The sequence below is a fragment of the Hyperoodon ampullatus genome (genome assembly GCF_949752795.1).
Source record: "Hyperoodon ampullatus genome assembly, chromosome: 11".
Lineage (NCBI taxonomy): Eukaryota > Metazoa > Chordata > Mammalia > Artiodactyla > Ziphiidae > Hyperoodon > Hyperoodon ampullatus.
The window spans coordinates 65,416,159-65,437,337 of record NC_136924.1 but is presented as its reverse complement, the minus strand read 5'-3'; the positions used below and the strand labels follow the sequence as shown (position 1 = coordinate 65,437,337).

Sequence of the window (21,179 nt, the reverse complement as noted above, 5' to 3'; positions counted from 1 at the left end):
GAAAATACACTTTAAAGTACTAAGGGGTAATGGGCATCATGTCTGCAACTTATTCTCAAATAGTTCAGAAAAAAAGTATAGTGACATGTATATAGAGAGAATGATAATGCAAATATGGTAGTTAACAATTGGAATATCATGGTGAAGGATATATGGAAACTATTATTTTTGCAATTTCCCTGTAAATTTAAAATTATTTCAAAATAAAAATTAAAAATACAGAATCATAATAATATACCTATTGCTTTATCCATTTGGTCTGATGTTGACTGTAATTCTTGCTGTTCTGATGACTGTGTTGGTGAAGAAACTGCTTCAGTGGTAGTAGTCTGACATTCTGTTTCAACCTCTCCTAACTCTCCTTCAATCATACTAGTGATTCCACGTACAAGGTCTAGCAAACAATGGAATGCCACAGACATAGCATAACCTTCTGGTATAGTTGGGGGCTCAACTTTGTCCAACATCTCTAGGCTGAAATTATGAAAAAATCAGATGCTTAGTGAGAAGCCACAATGATGAAAATATATATAACTATTTCCATAATCTGTAGACTACAGAAATTAAGATTAACAGAACAGCAAAAGTAAATGGTCACTACTGGGTTTCGTTTGGAGGACAGATCCCTTCGTGGTATTCTAAGAAACTGATTAGAAAAATTAAGGCCTGACCAGTATGATAACCGATTATTTTAATAATTCACTTTTTGCCTCTCCCCCAAGTTGTGCCAGTATTTTCATTAATTGTTGACATTAGAAAAAATACTTACATACAAAATAGAAAAAGACAGATTACAAGCCATCTCAAACTCTGACTTAGCTGCTTTTAAAATAAGCTGCTATATAAAATCGGTAAACAACAAGGACCTACTATATAGCACAGGGGACTACACTCAATATCCTGTAATAACCTGTAATGGAAAAGAATCTGAAAAAGAGTATCTGTAAATATTTATGTATAAGTGAAATCACTTTGCTGTACACTTGAAACTAACACAATATTGTAAATTAACGATAATTTTAAAAAGGTAATAAATAAATAAAATAAGATGTTATAAAATCAAATCAATCCTATAAAGAGGAAAAGAAGCTTTCATACTAGGGAAAATTATTACTGTGAGATATCCAGCTCATCTGTCATCCTATCATCTCAGATACAATCGGCCAACAGGGCAAGGTAATACTTAAAGCATCAGTGTGTCACGTTCAAATTTTAGAGCAAGTTATACTCCGTAATTAGGACATAGCTTTCAGACGGAAAGACAACAAACCTTTTGTTTCAAATCATGACAAACAGGTTTTAAATCCCTTAAAATGGAAATCTGTCAAGATAATTCAATGGAGAAAGAATAATTCAATGGGGAAAGAACTAATGGATATTCACATGTAAAAGAGTGATACTGGAGCCTTACCTCATACCATATACAAAAATTAACTCAAAATTAATCAATGACCTAAATGTAAGATCTAAAACTAAAAACTCTTAGAAGAAAACATGGACAAAAATCTTTATAACCTCAAATTATGAAATGGTTAGGTATGATATCAAAATGCATAAGTGACCAAAGGAAAAACAGATAAACTGAATTCATCAAAATTAAAAATGATTGTGCTTCAAAGGACACTATCAAGAAAATGAAAAGACAAACCACAGAATGCAAGAAAATTTTTGCAAATCATATATCTGATAAGGGACTAGATGTTGAATATGTAAGAACTTTCACAGCTCAATAATAATAAAAAGAAAACCCAATTAAAAAGGAGCAAAGGATTTCAATAGATATTTCTCCCAAGATGATATATAAATGGCCAATAAGCACATGAATGAGATGCTCAATGTCAATTTGAAACACAGTAAGATACCACTTACCCACTAGGACGGCTATAATCAAAAGACAGTAACAAGTATTGCTAAGGATGTGGTGAAACTTAAACCCTCACACATTGTTGGTGAAAATGTAAAATGGTGTGGTCGCTTGGGAAAACAGCTTGGCAGTTCATCAGAAAGTAAAACGTAGAGTAACTATATGGCCCAGCAATTCCACTCCTAGGTATACATCCAGTAGAAATGAAAACATCTATGCAAAAACTTGCAGGCAAATGCTCATAGCAGCATTATTCATAGCCAAAAAGTGGAAACAACCCAAATGCCCATCAACTGACAATGAGATAAACAAAATGTGGTATTACCATATGGTGGAATATTATTCAGCCACAAACAGAAAGTACTGGTACAACCTGAAACACAGATGAACCTTCAAAACATTATGCTGAATAAAAGAAGCCTGACGAGAAAGTAGATTAGTAGTTGCTAAGGGGTAGGGAAAGGGAGATTGGAGAATGACTGCTTATGGATATGGCTTTTTTTTTTTCTGGGGTGATGAAAAAGTTCTGAAATTAGATGGTGCTTATGGTTGCCTAACGTCTGAATATAATAAAACCATGAACTGTACATTGTAAAAGGGCAAATTTAATTCTATGTTACTTATACCTCAAAAACAAAATTGAAATCACTAAAGATCATAATAAGAAAAGCTAATAAAAGTAATTTCCAAACTCAAATTCTAAAAGTCTCCGAATCATAATCAGTATAAGGTAGGAAATTTATAAAGATGTAAAACTCAGAATAAACAATAAAAACACCTATGTATACCTATCATTTATTGAGCAATTTACTCTGAGCCTGGGACACTAAGGGTTTTTTTTTTTTTAATGAACCTCATTTAACTCCTCACAAAAACCCTAAGAGATACAGATGATGAAACTGTGAACTATGGTGACAGTTATCAGTCAGCAGTTTTTAACCCAAGTCCGACTCTAAAGCCTATCAATTTAACCCATATGGGCCAACTCTCAGTATTTTTAAAATTTAGGTAATCAATACAAACATTTATATTACTGATCAAGATATTTAAGCTCAAATGGGGAAGTGAAGTTTATGGGTTTAATCTTTGCCAGGCCAATTAGCCTCAAAGAGCCACATACTAAACCAATCAGTGCCAAGCATCTTGTTAGACAAATCTCTGTTCTCAAAGAATATATTCTCCATTGGAAAAATGCATCTAAAACAGATAAAATACTCCTAAACATCACAAACTCTAATTCCCAAATACTGTGGTACAGACTTTAAGCACCAGAATAGTTAACAGAAAAAGGTAATTTATACCACAAACCTAAACACACCCACACTTTCGTAACTGTTTCAGTGCTGCTTTATTATAATTACTACACAAACTCCACTTTTAGATTAAAGGTAACCCATTTATTTAAATATTTTAAAATTAAGGTCAAGTTGAAAAAACTGTCACAAGCCCAACTTTGAAGGGAGCCATAGTATAATAAACTTGGAAGAATATATTGTCATCAATTATGTCAAAACTACTTGTCTTTATGTCACTTAAGTTTTCAAATTATTACACACTTAAGAAGTCAAAAAAGAACTGTATACACAATTAAGATTTATATGTATGTCTTCAAAGAAAACAGTGAAAATCATTTTATACTAAAATTCACAATGAATGAATAAACGATATCAATTCAACAGGTAAGTCCCAATGTGAACATACTAACCCATTTACAAAAGAAACCCAATATTTTCCGTCTATTTATGATTTCAGAAGTGAGTAATGTCAGTATCTATAGCACTAAAAAAAAGAAAAGAAAATCTATTTATATGTTCCTTTAGAGATTTAGTCCTAACCATGTATTAAAGATAAGAAAATTAAGATCAAGTGAAATAAAGTGCCCTACTCAAAATCATAGTATTTAGTAGCAAAACTAGTTAAAATCCAAGTTTCTTCATTGATAAGGATTAAATAATCAATAAACAACTTGGTAGAGACTTTTATTAATAAAAAAAAGCAATTCTACAACTTGGCCAAGCATTTACTCTCCTGTTATTTGTTCTTATTTTTCTTCCTCAATCATATATCTTCACTCTTTCCTTTTAATTATGTCTTTGCACAAGCAAAAGCTGAGAATTCAGCACCACCAAACCAGCTTTAGGAAAAATGCTAAAGGAATTTCTCTAGGCAGGAAACACAACAGAAGGAAAAGACCTACATTAACAAACTCAAAACAATTAAGAAAATGGTAATAGGAACATACATGTTGATAACTACCTTAAATGTAAATGCTCCAACCAAAAGACACAGACTGGCTGAATGGATACAAAAATAAGACCCATATATATGCTGTGTACAAGAGACCCACTTCAGACCTAGGGACACATACAGACTGAAAGTGAGGGGATGGAAAAAGATATTCCATGCAAATGGAAATCAAAAGAAAGCTGGAGTAGCAATTCTCATATCAGACAAAATAGATTTTAAAATAAAGACTATTACAAGAGACAAAGAAGGACACTACATAATGATCAAGGGATCAATCCAAACAGAAGATATAACAATTGTTAAATATTTATGCACTCAACATAGGAGCTCCTCAATACATACGGCAAATGCTAACAGCCATAAAAGAGGAAATCAACAGTAACACAATTATAGTAGGGGACTTTAACACCCCACTTTCACCAATGGACAGATCTTCCAAAATGAAAATAAATAAGGAAACACAAGCCTTAAATGACACACTAAACAAGATGGACTTGACTGATATTTATAGGACATTCCATCCAAAAACGGCAGATTACACTTTCTTCTCAAGTGCTCATGGAACATTCCCCAGGATAGATCCTATCTTGCATCACAAATCAAGCCTTGGTAAATTTAAGAAAATTGAAATCATCAAGTATCTTTTCTGACCACAATGCTATGAGACTAGATATCAATTACAGGAAAAACCCTGTAAATAAAGCAAACATATGGAGGCTAAACAATACACTACTAAATAATCAAGAGATCACTGAAGAAATCAAAGAGGAAATCAAAAAATACCTAGAAACAAATGACAATGAAAACACGACGACCCAACACCTATGGCATGCAGCAAAAGCAGTTCTAAGCAGGAAGTTTATAGAAATACAATCCTACCTCAAGAAACAAGAAATATCTCAAATAAACAACCAAACCTTACATCTAAAGCAATTAGAGAAAGAAGAACAAAAGAACCCCCAAAGTTAGCAGAAGGAAAGAAATCATAAAGATCAGATCAGAAATAAATGAAAAAGAAATGGAGGAAACAATAGGAAAGATCAATAAAACTAAAAGCTGGTTCATTGAGAAGATAAACACAATTGATGAACTATTAGCCAGACTCATCAAGAAAAAAAGAGAGAACACTCAAATCAACAGAATTAGAAATGAAAAACGAGAAGTAACAACTGACATTGCAGAAATACAAAGGATCATGAGAGATTACTACAAGCAACTATATGCCAATAAAATGGACAGCCTGGAAGAAATGAACACATTCTTAGAAAAGCACAACCTTCCGAAACTGAACCAGGAAGAAATAGGAAATATAAACAGACCAATCACAAGCACTGAAATTGAGACTGTGATTAAAAATCTTCCAACAAACAAGAGTCCAGGACCAGAGGGCTTCACAGGTGAATTCTACCAAACATTTAGAGAAGAGCTAACACCTATCCTTCTCAAACACTTCTAAAATACAGCAGAGGGAAAAACACTCCCAAACTCATTCTACAAGGCCACCATCACCCTGATACCAAAACCAGACAGAGATGTCACAAAGAAAGAAAACTACAGGCCAATATCACTGATGAACATAGATGCAAAAATCCTCAACAAAATACTAGCAAGCAGAATTCAACAGCACATTAAAAGGATCATACACCATGATCAAGTGGGGTTTATCCCAGGAATGCAAGGATTCTTCAGTATACGCAAATCAATCAATGTGATACACCATATTAACAACTTGAAGGAGAAAAACCATATGATCATCTCAGTAGATGCAGAGAAAGCTTTCGACAAAATTCAACACCCATTTATGATAAAAACCCTCCAGAAAATAGGCATACAGGGAACTTACCTCAACATAATAAAGGCCATAAATGACAAGCCCACAGCCAACATCGCCCTCAATGGTGAAAAACTGAAACCATTTCCACTAAGATCAGGAATAAGACAAGATTGCCCACTCTCACCACTATGATTCAACATTGTTATGGAAGTTTGAGCCGCAGCAATCAGAGAAGAAAAAGAAATAAAAGGAATCCAAATCAGAAAAGAAGTAAAGCTGTCACTGTTTGCAGATGACATGATACTATAATAGAGAATCCTAAAGACACTACCAGAAAACTACTAGAGCTAATCAATGAATTTGGTAAAGTAGCAGGATACAAAATTAATGCATAGAAATCTCTTGCATTCCTATGCACTAATGACGATAAATGTGAAAGTGAAATTAAGGAAACACTCCCATTTACCACTGCAACAAAAAGAATAAAATACGTAGGAATAAACCTACCTAAGGAGATAAAAGACCTGTATGCAGAAAACTATAAGACACTGATGAAAGAAATTAAAGACGATACAAACAGATGGAGAGATATACCATGTTCTTGGACTAGAAGAACCAACATTGTGAAAATGACTGTACTACCCAAAGCAATCTACAGATTCAATGCAATCCCTATCAAACTACCAATGGCATTTTTCACAGAACTAGAACAAAAAATTTCACAATTTGTATGGAAACACAAAAGATCCCGAATAGCCAAAGCAATCTTGAGAAGGAAAAACAGAGCTGGAGGAATCAGGCTCCCTGACTTCAGACTATACTACAAAGCTACAGTAATCAAGACAGTATGGTACAAAAACAGAAATATAGATCAATGGAACAGGATAGAAAGCCCAGAGATAAACCCACGCACATATGGTCACCTTATTTTTGATAAAAGAGGCAAGAATATACAATGGAGAAAAGACAGCCTCTTCAATAAGTGGTGCTGGGAAAACTGGACAGCTACATGTAAAAGAATGAAATTAGAACACTGCCTAACAACATATACAAAAATAAACTCTAAATGGATTAAAGACCTAAATGTAAGGTCAGACACTATAAAACTCTTAGAGGAAAACATAGGAAGAACACTCTATGACATCAATCACAGCAAGATGCTTTTTGACCCACCTCCTAGAGAAATGGAAATAAAAACAAAAATAAACAAATGGGACCTAATGAAACTTAAAAGCTTTTGCACAGCTAAGGAAAACATAAACAAGACGAAAAGACAACCCTCAGAATGGGAGAAAATATTTGCAAATGAAGCAACTGACAAAGGATGAATCTCCTGCAGCTCAATATCAAAAAAACAAACTACCCAATCCAAAAATGGGCAGAAGATCTAAAAAGACATCTCTCCAAAGAAGACATACCAATTGCCAACAAACACATGAAAGGATGCTCAACATTACTAATCATTAGAGAAATGCAAATCAAAACTACAATGAGGTAGCAGCTCACACCAGTCAGAATGGCCATCATCAAAAAATCTACAAACAATAAATGCTGGAGAGGGTGTGGAGGAAAGGGAACCCTCTTGCACTGTTGGTGGGAATGTAAATTGATACACTATGGAAAACAGTATGGAGTTTCCTTAGAAAACTAAAAATAGAACTACCATACAACCCAGCAATCCCACTACTGGGCATATACCCTGAGAAAACCATAATTCAAAAAGAGTCATGTACCACAATGTTCATTGCACCACTATTTACAATAGCTAGGACATGGAAGCAACCTAAATGTCCATCAACAGATGAATGGATAAAGAAGATGTGGCACATATATACAATGGAATATTACTCAGCCATAAAAAGAAACGAAATTGAGTTATTTGTAGTGAGGTGGATGGACCTAGAGTCTGTCATACAGAGTGAAGTAAGTCAGAAAGAGAAAAACAAATACCATATGCTAACACATATACATGGAATCTAAAAAAAAAAAGGTTCTGAAGAACCTAGGGGCAGGACAGGAATAAAGATGCAGACGTAGAGAATGGACTTGAGGACATGGGGAGGGGGAAGGGTAAGCTGGGACGAAGTGAGAGAGTGGTATGGACATATATGGACATATATACACTACCAAACGTAAAATCGATAGCTAGCCACATAGCACAGGGAGATCAACTTGGTGCTTTGTGACCACCTAGAGAGGTGGGATAGGGAGGGTAGGAGGGAGACCCAAGAGGGAGGAGATATGGGGATATATGTATACATTTAGCTGATTCACCTTGTTATACAGTAGAAATTAACACAACATTGTAAAGCAATTATACTCCAATAAAGATGTTAAAAAAATAATAATTATGTCTTTTCTTACTCTTATTTCCTCAGATATATCCTTTCTGTTCCTATCTTCACTGTGATCATTCTCTACACCCTTATAACTTGCTTTTTCTTCAAACAGTTAACCACTACCCAAAGTGATACTACATGTTTATTTGCATCTTTATTGACTATCTCACTCACTAAAATGTAAGGTGCACAAGAGCAGCAATTTTGTTCTGTGTTGGGATTTTTTCAATTTAAAAAATAAGGTGGGGTAATGAATGAGATAATTATTAACGTCTCCTTCAGTGCTAGAAATCTCATTCTTTTACAACTTGATACTGTAGTATACTCAATCATTAGCCTTTGTAGCAAGGCAAAGCCTATATGAGACAGTAACTTCAATCTTTTAAGTGACTAAGAATAACAATATTTCAGTCCTTTATGACTCTTTACTTTTACAATTTTAGGCAAAATAAAAAGCTGCACAGTAAAATATCACTGTGATGATACAATGCAGGCTGACATATCATACAAATTCATGATTTAAACTAGTCAGAGATTCTGCTTCACAGTTTAAGTCTTGATTTACTGTCACTGGAACAGTGTTTTAATTATGCATATCAATTACTCAAAATATCTTAATTAACTGCCTCACAACTGTGGCAATGTTAAACACATGTAGTATTGGTTGCTTTAACTCTGTAAGCACTAGAGTTCACTAAGATTTACTTAAGAAAAATCAACAATACACTGCTGAATATGTAGTTGTTAAATTGAAATGTCTAATGACAAATTTTTAAATAACACATGTGGAATCCATTAAACACTTTAATTAAACTAAAAGTTCTATGTGTTAAACCCTAAAAGTGTGATCAGCCAAACACTTAACTATTCACATACAGAATCCTGAAAGGTAGATATATCACTACTCCCATTTTATAGTTGAGTACATTGAGATTTTTAAATAGGTAAACTAATTTGCTGAAGGTAACTCAGTATCAGAAGACCTAAGTCCACAAGGCCTGAAATCAAGCCACATACTTAAATCAAAAAGTCATACAGAACAAGTGGATAGGTCCTTAGGTAAAGAAATCACATTCTGTTTTATAATGCTGTTAACAGTCCTCAAGCAGTACAAAAGAAAACAAACAAAATCCAGTCCTAGATAAAATTCTCAAAATATGACAAAAGAAAATTAGTTCTTAAATATATTAGAAATAGTAGGTCTAAAATTTTAAATATAATGCAGAGAGAAACATTTTAGTATAAAATATAAACCCCAACAATAACATTCCTTACAAAATAATGCTACTACTACTTACTAGGTTGCTTTAGCACTGCCTTGTGCTGTTACAGTCAGAATAGGTATCCAAGTTCCCCTATATTCAAATGCTGGTAGCAAAGTAACACCTCCACCAATCCCCAACATTCCTGAGTTAGCTGGTGCCGAGACAGGGCCACCTGAATTATTGTTTCCTGTTAGATAAGGGAAAGCAAGCAAAGACAGCAATTTACTACTTAATTACAAATCCATAATATTCAAACACTTGGTCAATTTTTAAAAATTATGCTATAGGAATGGATACTGCACAAATAAATGAAATGTATCAATCCTATTCTGGCTACTAGAGTCTCCCTGTTTCCCCAAAACGCCATTTCCTTCTTTATATAAAAGGTACTATGACTAAAAATACTGACAAACTATGTAACATACCTTTTGTTGAATCACTTTTTATCAGAGGTGGGAATAAAGGACAAAAGAGACCACTAATCAGAAAGTTAAAAATGGAAGAGAAAGAAGTTAAAGGGAACAAGAAGCTATACACTGATTTCCAAACTTAAATCATGTTCACCTGTTTTGTTAAAAGAATGACTAACAGACCTCCTTAGTTACTACCTTAGTAGTAACCACACTCTTTAAAGAGAGGCACCAAATGAAGATTCTTCTAAAATGAAAATTAGCATCTAAACTTTTGTTCTTATGTGATGAGAGGAACTGAAAGTATATCAGAGAAGAAAATATATTCTGGAAAGAAATAAACATGGTTACCTCAGTGAGATCAAATTATTCTTTAAGTGTAAATCTTTATATTTATATATAAAACATAAAATATTATAAAGAAATATAATAAATTATAAAATAAATGTATATATTTAGGTAACCTCAATTTCTCTAGTCACAGGATTTCTGTAAATATCCTCTCAGAACACTGAATATTGTAAATTATGGCAGAATATAAAAACCAAAATATGAGTAAGCCTTTACCAGCTTGGTTTGTTGTAGCAGGATTTCCAGTAGGAGGGACAAGAAACAAGGACTGGATAAAAGATCCCAGTGCATTCACAATATCACGAAAAACCTTGGTAGAATGCTGTTTCATATCATAGGACTGACAAAATGACCTGTAAAATAATTTTAAATGTTTCTGAAGAAAATATTTGATTAAAATTTTTAAACTTTTTTTAATAGCAAGCAATGTTGATAAATCAGTCTCAATGCTATACTTAAAACTTCTTCATCATACCTGAGTGATTTTACTAACTCTGGACAAAGGTTCAGAATGAGGTCAGTGTTCTAAAAAAATTATCTTGGCCATATTAACACAGTAAATTCAACTGATGGCAATCCCTAACCACACTTTTTGCCCACACCTACACCCCTCCATATACACACAATACACAATTTTCTTTGTTTAGAAATCATTATTATTTGAAACAAATATTCAAGCTCTTTCTGCTAGCATAAATATTAACCTATCCATTTAACAAAATATTGCTGAGGTTTTACCTCAATAGCTGAGGCTGCACACAGAGTCTGTGTATTGATTCCACTGCAACAGCCCGTAGCCACTGTGGTTTATCTGCATCCAGAAATTTCACCAGAAGTGACAGAAATATTTCACATTCAGTTACCTAAAAAATACAACATTTTAAATAATATTTCTTTAAATCTAAGAATTATAAATTATACTTATTCTTACTCCTATGGACAAACCAATAAAATCTTTTAATTTTAAATAAATTATGATCCTTAATGGGGAGTGAAGAAAAAGAAAAGAAGGGAAAAGTAGTTATATATGGAAAAGATAACAGTAAAAATAATCAGTGTCTCTCTAAATATATCATTGAAAACTCACACTAATGATCTTCTAACATGCTTAATCTTTTATACCTATTCTTTAGAAAGCACTATGCACCATCATGCCATCCTCATTCCTGGAAGGCAGCATGTATCATGTACACTCATGTACCCTTCATTAATATCACAACACTTTTTCCATGTGTTCTTATGCTGCTTAAGAAACAGAGAGGCAATAAGCCAAAGAATGTTTAGCATATACTTTCTAGTAGGAAAACAAGAAGGAACCTATAGCAGTTGACAGGTGTAAGATATATAAAGTACTCAGAACAAGGCTTGGTACATAGTTTTGCATTATTAGCTATTAGTTATTACCTTTGGTATTAATATAAACCATCTCCTTTGCAAGCTCTTTATAAATAAACAACAACATTTAAAGCATATTCTTGACATTATTCATTAAATGTCTGATAACTGAACAAATGAACAAATGAAAAGTAACCAGGTTATTCAAAGGTTGTTTCTGTTACATATTTGCTGAGGACACAGCAGGACCTCTGGGAGGTAAGAATTAACCTGACATTGTGATCGCTAGGCCAAACTAAATCATACTTCCACACCAAGGACAGCAGGTTATTGGACGTTTTAGCTGGGGGTGCTCCAAAATGAGTGCGCATAATGCGAGGCAAGGAATTGTGAGAATACAGGAGCCCTTAGGATTTTAGCCCAAAGTCTCAGCAGTTGGCATTTTCTAATGCCTTTTAGGTAGATGCTTAAAAATAGGACATAATTATAAGGATAAAGTAGGAGGGATAACTAAAAACAATTTCATCCTTAGACTGCTATGACTGGGTAAGTCATAAGGCAGAGCTTTGTCACTGTCCTAAACTTGATATGGTTGAAAAGCACTGATGAGAAATCACATGGCTCAGCTTCTTTATCCATCAACTTTGTAGATGACAACAAGCTAGGTAATCTTCTTATAAATAAAGGATAAAAGTACCTGCACCTTCCTGAGAACTCAAATGAGAAAAATATAAGAGTAAAAAAATCCCCTAAACATGACAAAGTAACATGCAAATACACAGTGCTTACTATTTTTTCTAAATAAAATTACCCCTTTTAGTAAAGAACTGAAAAGGAGAGAAGCATGCTAGTGACTCACTGGGCAACAGTTTTATCTACTGAAGAGTTTTATCATGAGTAGGTCCTTCAAAATGTGTACTATCTGCTTTAGAGTAAAAGTAGAATTTAAAATGGTGACAGAATTGAAGCTCACTGGTTAGGTTTTCAAGCCAGAAAATAAAGGCTCTCAGAAACATCAAGTACATCACAGCCAAAGGAATTATTAATGTTATAAAACTTGCCTAGAAGAGTTTCCTTTCATTTCCTCTCCTATGAAAAAGCGACTACAGTACAAATCAAACAATCACTCAATTTTATACTACAGCCACTAAAATCTTGTGATTTGGGTAACAGAGAGAGCCTCTCTCCTGAGGTCTGGAGCTTTGCTCTTGCTTCTTCCCTCCTTGCCAAGTGTGAAGCTCTGATCAGAGAACTAGTGGCTGAGGACAATGAATTGTCCTCAAGGGTATCTATCAATGGAAGGTGCCTATTGTGAATCTAAGTTAAGCCTTTCCTCCAAGAGGCTGCACTCATATGAAACAGGTATCTACGGTCCAAGTCCAACTCTTGTGGCACAAAAGTACTCCGTGAACACCATTATACTAGCATGAAGGGTGATGAATGTTTCTGAATTCCTATAGTCCTTTGGTACCAAATAATAGTCAAGAGACAACTGATGTTTAAGATGAATCAAAGCCATCCTGGTGGAAATTTTCATCAAAATACCACAAAGATGTCTGATAAGGTTTAATGTACATAAGATAACTGTTTGCTCAGGAGACAATGAAGAAAGTCTTGTAGAATATTTAAATGCAGGAGTCTATTTCTCAGGAGCTGTTTAGTGCTAACAACCTTATAGCTAGTGGATTTGTTAGTGATAAGATCCTTTGTGAGAGAAATATATGTAAAGACGTGGAAAATTAAGTTGCACAAGTCAACTTAGCCCATTCATTCCTTTTTAAAAGCAGTAAGTCAAAGGCAGAAGAGAGATATGCTAGCCACTTACAACTAAGTTTAGTAAACTCCTTAAAGATATGTTCCTAAACAAGACATCTGGGCATGGAGCCTAAGCGTATCAGAGAGCAGAAGAGCACCTAGCTCAGATGACAAAACGTGGAAAGAAAATCGTGTACTACCTGTATTATATCTGTACCTGAACGACTGGAGCATTCTAATTTCTTCTAATCACTCTCTATATATTAACAGAAGATTAGTTATCTTCTCCGCCCTGAGTTACTTGATAGAATAAGAGATAAGCTGGTGAATACTGGGGAAGAACACTGATTCTCCAGTGCAGTGGTTCCCAAAGTGTGGTCCCTCAGACCATTTCAGTACATCTGTAACATCACACTATTTTCATAATAAGACTAAGATATTACTTGCCATTTTTAATGTACTGACATTTGTACTGATGATTCAAAACAATGGTGGGTAAAACAGCTGGTGCTTTAGCAAGAATCAAGGCAGTAGCACCAAACTGTACTACTGTCATTGTATTCTTCACCATCACACACAATTAAGAAAATTAAAAGGGTCTATTTCACCTAAGGACCACAATCACAATGAACAAAAATAAAATAACAAATAACAAATAAAATACTATTGATTTTATTAAATCTGACCCATACGTGCATGTCTTTGTAATTTTCTGTGTGACAAAAATGGAAGTACACGTGAAGTACTTTTGCTGTGTATCAAAGTACAATGGTTGTCTGAAGGAAAGGCACAGCTGGGAACTGAACTAATCACTTTTTTTCTCCTATGAGAACCGTTTTAACTAAAAGAGTATATGGCAAACTATGACTATTTAGACTTGTGTATATTGCAGATATTTTCTCAAAAATTAACCAAGTAAGCCTGTCACTTTTGGGGAAACAATGGACAGTATTTATTGTCAATGATAAGATTCAAGCTTTCAAACAAAAATTAGAATTTTGGAAAACTTATATCTGCTGTTGTGACCTTGACAGCTTTTTAAAAACAAAAGACTCTTCTGATAAATGGCTGCTGATATTAACACATGAGATTTTTGGTACTATATAAAGTATTAACATTTGGAACATTTGCTCAACCATAATAAATGATGCATGAGTAAAGGATACAATTGAAGCATCAGATGAATCAATGAATTTTAACATAACAGAGTATAAAAATGTCATTACCATGGTTTCATTTCTACACCTTTAAGAGTCACTGGTTCAGTTTGGTATAAGATCGAAGAAGAATATATACTATTACCTGAAAATGCCATTAAAATAATTCTGCCTTTTCTAACTATATATCATTGTGAGGACAGATTTTCTTTGTATGCTTTGACCGAAACAACGTATCACAAAATAATGAAAATAGAAGAAGGTATGAAAATCCAGCTATCTTCTATTAAGCCAGACATTAAAGAAATTTGCAAAAAACATAAAACAATGTTTTTCTTTTCTTTGGAAAATATAGGTATCTTTCATGAAAATAAATTTTTCTGTTAACATGTAATGGGTTTTAGTATCATCTCAGACTTAATTTTTAATACAGTAAATAAGGTTAGAAATAATCCACATAAATGAAAGCTCCTCAATATTTTTAAAGCGTATAAAGGGGTCTTACAACCGAAAAGTATAAGAATTACTACTCTAGTATGTCCTTTAAGATGTATCATTTCCAGGTTTAAATATAGAAAACACAAGAGAAATAAGAGAGATGCATTCCACATCAATCACGTATCTCACCCCACAACAACCACACTTCTAACTTTTGCCCTTGGAGAAACAAGAATGTCTGAACTGTTCCGTACTAATGAGTCAAGTCTCCATGTAACAAATTATAACACTGAGGAATTAATGTCATATCTGAAGAATTCATCTTTGCAGCACAGTCCTAGAGCTGCCTTGTTATGAAGGGAAGTTTTACCAGTTGGTCATCATGCCCAATTGATAAGTGAAGAATAGAAGCAGGCTTTTCTCTTCCTTCAAACAGCAACATTCAATCTTTACTGTAGCTGGCTGTGCTTTTATCTCTCCCCATTCTGTCCCCCCAAATCGAGGAGACTAAGATCAAAATATAGAGAATGTACTGTTGTACAGGAAACTTGGCACTGGCAGCCTTGGAGAGAGGAAGAAATGAGAACTAAGAAAACAGTGAAGAATAAAATGCAGTGGGGTTAAGAGTGTGGGTTTTGGGGGCGTAAAAGATGATTTACTTAACAGATGATTACTTAACATCCCAGCTCTCCAGCTTATAAACTGTAGGATCTCAGGCAAACTACATAAATATTCTGAACCTCATTTTTTCAGCTGTAAAATAGAAATATGAAGGCCTGCTTTATAGGGTTGTAGTAAAGTCTAAATGAATGAATGTAAAGTACTTGTTAGTATCCAGAGTATATGCACTCAATAACAACAATTTCATCTAAAATTGAAATTACTAAAGAATAAGATTTCTGTAGCTATGAAAAAGTCACTGGATGAACCGCTAGACAACAGAAGTGGTGAACAGAAACAAAATGCCTTAGTCTGCTTGAGCTGCCATAACAAAATACCATAGACTGGGTGGCTTAGAAAACAGAAATTTATTTCTCACAGTTCTAGAGGCTGGAAGTCTGAGATCGGGGTGGCAGCATGGTTGGGTTCTGGTGAGGGCTCTTTTTCTGGCTTGCAGGCGGCTGCCTTACTACTGTGTCGTCACATGGCAGACAGAGAGAGAGAACACGCTCTCCAGTATCTCTTTGTATAAGGTCACTAATTCTATCATGGGGGCCCTACCTTCATGACCTCGTCTAACCTAATTATCTCCCAAAGATCTCATCTCCAAATACTGTCACAGTGGGGGGGTTAGGGCTTCAACATATAAATTTTGAAGGGATACAATTCAGCACCAAGTTTTATAAAAATAAAAGATAATTAAGTTGGTAATTCTTGATTTGGGAACAGAAACAAAATGTGAATTCTGCATTTGTCGTGGTGAAGATGTAAGCATGCTGCATTATTGTGGAGAACAGAAAAAAGATGGGGTTCTCCATTTCTGATTAGTGGATATGAAAAGGAAAAGGAGAAATGTCTTCTCTTTCTATAGCCTTATGTTAATTTAACTAGTTAAACATGTATTTTAGAGAGGGAAGAGAGAGAAGCCCTCCCAAGACAACTCTGATAATACTTAGGGAATAAATAGTGAAGTGATATATATTCGGCCGAGTCACAGGTAATAAACTCTCTCTCAGTTCATCTGGGAAAGACTTCATTTCTCCTTCATTTTGAAGGAAAGTTTTGATTAGTATTCTTGATTGACAGTTTTTTCTTTCAGTACTTTGAATATATCACCCCATTCCCTACTGGCTGGCAAGGTTTCTGCTGAGAAGTCTGCTGAAAATCTTATGAAAGCTCCCTTGCACATGAAGAGTCACTTTTCTTTTTCTGCTTTAAAGATATTTTGACTGTGACTTCTGACAGCTTGATTATAATGTGTCTCTGTTTAGGTCTCTTGAATTAATCCCAGTTGGAATTCTTTGAGCTTCATGAATTTGTACGTCCATTTCCTTCTTCAAATTTGGGGAGTTTCAGCCATTACTTCTTCAAATAGGCTCTCTGCCCCTTTCCCTCCTCATCTAAGGCTCCCATAATGCATTGTGAAATAGTAAGAAATATATATGCTGGTCTCCACCCCTGATTTTAGGAGAGCTCCTAAAACCCTTGTAAATAGGGGTGGCTAGGAGCATCCTTTGTTCTAAGAATTGACTTCTGACCCCGGTTCCTAACACATAGCTCCTAAAACCCTTGTAATTTCCTGAATGATAGGAGCATCTGACACAGAGCTCCTAAATCCCTTGTAACTTCGTAGGTAACAAGAGTATCTTTTGTTCCAATGAAGCAACTCTCAATGGACTCTGGAATAGGGGTTAGTTACCAGAAAGAGCAAACCATGATTAGAAGCTTGGTACTTTCAGCCCCACCCTCCATTCTCTGGAGTGGGAAGAGGGGTGGAAATTGAGTTAATAATCAATCATGCCTACATGATGGAACCTCCCTAAAAATTGCCAAAAGATGGAGTTTGGGGAATATCCAGGTTAGTGAACACATTTACATGACAGAAGGGTGGTATACCCCAGCTTCACAGGGACAGAAGCTCCTGCTCTCAGGACCCTTCCAGAATTCACCCTATGTATCTCTTCATCTGCCTGTTCATTGGTTTCCTTTAAAATATCCTTGCTAATAAATTGGCGAAAGTAAGTAAAATGTTTTCCTGTGTTCTGTGAGCCACTTTATCAAGATATTGAACCCCAAGAAGGGGTTGTGAGATCCTCCAATTTGTAGCCAAGTTAGACAGAAGTTGTTGGTAACCTGGGGATCCACTACTTGGGACTGGCATCTAAAACAGGGGACAGTCTCGCAGACTGATCCCTTAACCTATGGGGCCTGTGCTAACTCTGGAATATGTCAGAATTTAATCAAAATGTAAGACACCTGGTTGTCAGAGAACTGGTCAGTGTGGGAAAAATATCTACGTTTGGTTACAGAGGTATTGTGAGTGTGAAAGTAAAACACAGTGCGTTTTTCCTAGACATGCATATACTGGTCTACTTGAGGTGTCCCATAGGGTCTCTTCATTCTTTTTTCTTTTTGCTCCTCTGACTTGGTAATTTCAAATAACCTGTCTTCAACTTTGCTGATTCCTCCTTCTGCTTGATCCAGTCTGCTGTCTATTTCCTCTAGTGAATTTTTTCAATTCAGTTATTGTATTCTTCAGCTTCAGAATTTGTTTGGTTCTTTTTTATAGTTTCTCTTTGTTGATATTCTCATTTTGTTCATATACCATTTTCCTGACTAGTTGTCTGTGTTCTTTTTTAGCTCTCTGAGCATCTTTGTGATGGTTATTTTGAATTCTTTGTTGGGTAACTCACTTATCTCCATTTCTTCAGGGACAGCTTCTGGAGGTTTATTTTGCTCCTTTGGTTAGGCCATGTTTTCCTGTTTATTTGTATGTCTTCTTATTTTCTGTTGAAATTTGGGCATTTGAAAAAACAGCTAACTCTTTTAGTCTTTATGGACTGGCTTTGTACAGGGAAAGATCTTTACCAATCAGCCCAGCTAGAGATTTTGGGGTCCTTTCAAACCTTTTCTGTCAATGTGTCCTCTCTGGGCTTATGTGTGTAATTTCCCAGCTAAAGACGTTTGCCGATTTCTACTCAGGAGCTCCTCTTGTGTCTGTATGTAGTACTGCAGTCTGTGGTGCTGTATCAAGTCAAGGTATTGGTGCTTCCCCTGGTGTCTGTCTGTGTTACTATAATCTCCCTGGTGCTGTGGAAAGCCACAGGGCTTGACTTTGATCTCAGCAGGCCCCCAGGCATCCAAGTATGTTGCTGCCTTTCTTTTAAGTGTCCAAGAGTCAGGTGAGACAAAAATCAGTCCCTTGGGCAGTACCCCCAAAAGTCAGGACATTGGTTGCATATTTCACCTTTCTTTTCCACCTGAAGGAGAAGCCATAAATTGGGAATTTCCCTTGATCATACCATGCTGTGCTGTGCCAGGAGTGGGATGAGGTACAGCGGGTAAGTGCAATGGGTTTTCCTACCCACTCTAATGAACCTTTTCTTGGCCTTGGACTTGCCTGGGGTGCTGTACTTTCTAAGCTGGTTTCTAAAGTTCTCACAAGGGCAATCTGTTCTGTATATTGTTAAGTTGGTGTCTCCATGAGGGGTAGAGTGCCTGGAGCTTCCTATTCTATCATCTTTTCACTCTGCTGTACATTTTTTTTAAGTTTCTTTGTGGATAGAAACAGACTATAAATAAACACAATACAGAAAATATAACAGCTGATAGATAAAAGCTTTCCATCTTTAGAGAAACTAATCTACCTTTCTTAAAAAAGAAGAACTTTAAAAGACTCTTAAACCCTTGGCACCAAGCCCTGATAGTTTACAGTTCCCTAAATAGCACACATTCTTTTTTTAAAATTTAACTTTGTTTTTCTTATATAGCAGGTTCTTATCAGTTATCTATTTTATACATATTAGTGTATATACGTCAAACCCAATCTCCCAATTCATCCCACCACCATCACCCCCCTCCCCGCTTTCCCCCCTTATTCTCCATACGTTTGTTCTCTATATTTGTGTCTCCATCTCTGCCTTGCAAACTGGTTCATCTGCACCATTTTTCTAGATTCCACATATGTGCATTAATTTACGATATCTGTTTTTCTCTTTCTGACTTACTTCATTCTGTATGACAATCTCTAGGTCCATCCACGCCTCTACAAATGACACAATTTTGTTCCTTTTTATGGCTGAGTAATATTCCATTGTATACATGTACCACAACTTCTTTATCCATTTGTCTGTCGATGGGCATTTAGGTTGCTTCCATCACCTGGCTATTGTAAACAGTGCTGCAACGAACACTGGGGTGCATGTGTCTTTTTGAATTATGGTTTTCTCTGGGTATATGCCCAGGAGTGGGATTGCTGGGTCATATGGTAATTCTATTTTTAGATTTTTTAAGGAACCTCCATACTGTTCTCCGTAGTGGCTGTATCAATTTACATTCCCACCAACAGTGCAAGAGGGTTCCCTTTTCTCCACACCCTCTCCAGCATTTGTTGTTTGTAGATTTTCTGATGATGCCCATTCTAACCGGTGTGAGGTAATACCTCATTGTAGTCTTGATTTGCATTTCTCTAATAATTAGTCATGCTGAGCAGCTTTTCCTGTGCCTTGTGGCCATCTGTATGTCTTCTTTAGAGAAATGTCTATTTAGGTCTTCTGCCCATTTTTGGATTGGGTTGTTTGTTTTTTTAATATTGAGCTGCATGAGCTGTTCATATATTTTGGAGATTAATCCTTTGTCCATTGATTTGTTTGCAAATATTTTCTCCCATTCTGAGGTTGTCTTTTTGTCTTCTTTATAGTTTCCTTTGCTGTGCAAAAGCTTTTAAGTTTCATTAGGTCCCATTTGTTTATTTTTGTTTTTATTTTCATTACTCTAGAAGGTAGGTCAAAAAAGATCTTGCTGTGATTTACATCAAAGAGTGTTCTTCCTATATTTTCCTCTAAGAGCTTTATAGTGTCCAGTCTTACATTCAGGTCTTTATAATCCATTTGGAGTTTATTTTTGTGTATGGTGTTAGGGAGTGTTGTCATTTCATTCTTAGCAACACATTTTGAAATGACTTGATTTCCTACAGCATTGCCAAACAATGTATTAGATATATTATAGATATACCTCACAGGGCCAGAAAAAATTATAACTACAGTGCTTATAAAGACTATTTCTAAATGCATTTTACATAAATGGACTTGGAATATGAAAAGAACATCTATGACAAGTATAACATAAATATGGAAAAAACCTTTTTTTTTAAATAGTCTCCATAGAATTTAGTATAAGTTTATTTATTTATTAGACCTATACGGTCTAATAGTTTGTTATGTTGTTGGTTATTGTTAACATGTAGCATATTGACTTTTCATAGATGATCTATAACCAATTACTTTCTTTTTTTTTTTTTTCCCAGTATGCGGGCCTCTCACTGTTGTGGCCTCTCCCGTTGCGGAGCACAGGCTCCAGACGCGCAGGCTCAGCATCTGTAGCTCCCGGGTCTAGCCGCTCCACGGCATGTGGGATCTTCCCGGACTGGGGCATGAACCCGCATCCCCTGCATTGGCAGGCAGACTCTCAACCACTGTGCCACCAAGGAAGCCCTCTTTTTTTAAAAAAAAATTCTTTTTTCTTGTGATGAGAACTTTTTTAAAAATTAATTAATTTATTTATTTATTTATTTTTGGCTGTGTTG

At 35.3% G+C, this 21,179-nt stretch overlaps 1 protein-coding gene across 3 annotated transcripts in view; it reads right to left on the bottom strand.

Annotated features, from left to right (window-relative positions):
- The window catches only part of MON2 (MON2 homolog, regulator of endosome-to-Golgi trafficking), a gene marked incomplete at both ends in the record, with an annotated part of 123,468 nt that overhangs the window by 67,446 nt on the left and 34,843 nt on the right, over positions 1-21,179 (bottom strand). For all 3 annotated transcript variants that reach the window (XM_079715697.1, XM_079715696.1, XM_079715698.1), the window contains 4 exons: positions 239-474; positions 9,523-9,676; positions 10,467-10,603; positions 10,989-11,113. In XM_079715697.1, coding sequence (XP_079571823.1) covers positions 239-474; positions 9,523-9,676; positions 10,467-10,603; positions 10,989-11,113 — 652 coding nt within the window. The remainder of the gene's footprint in view (positions 1-238; positions 475-9,522; positions 9,677-10,466; positions 10,604-10,988; positions 11,114-21,179) is intronic.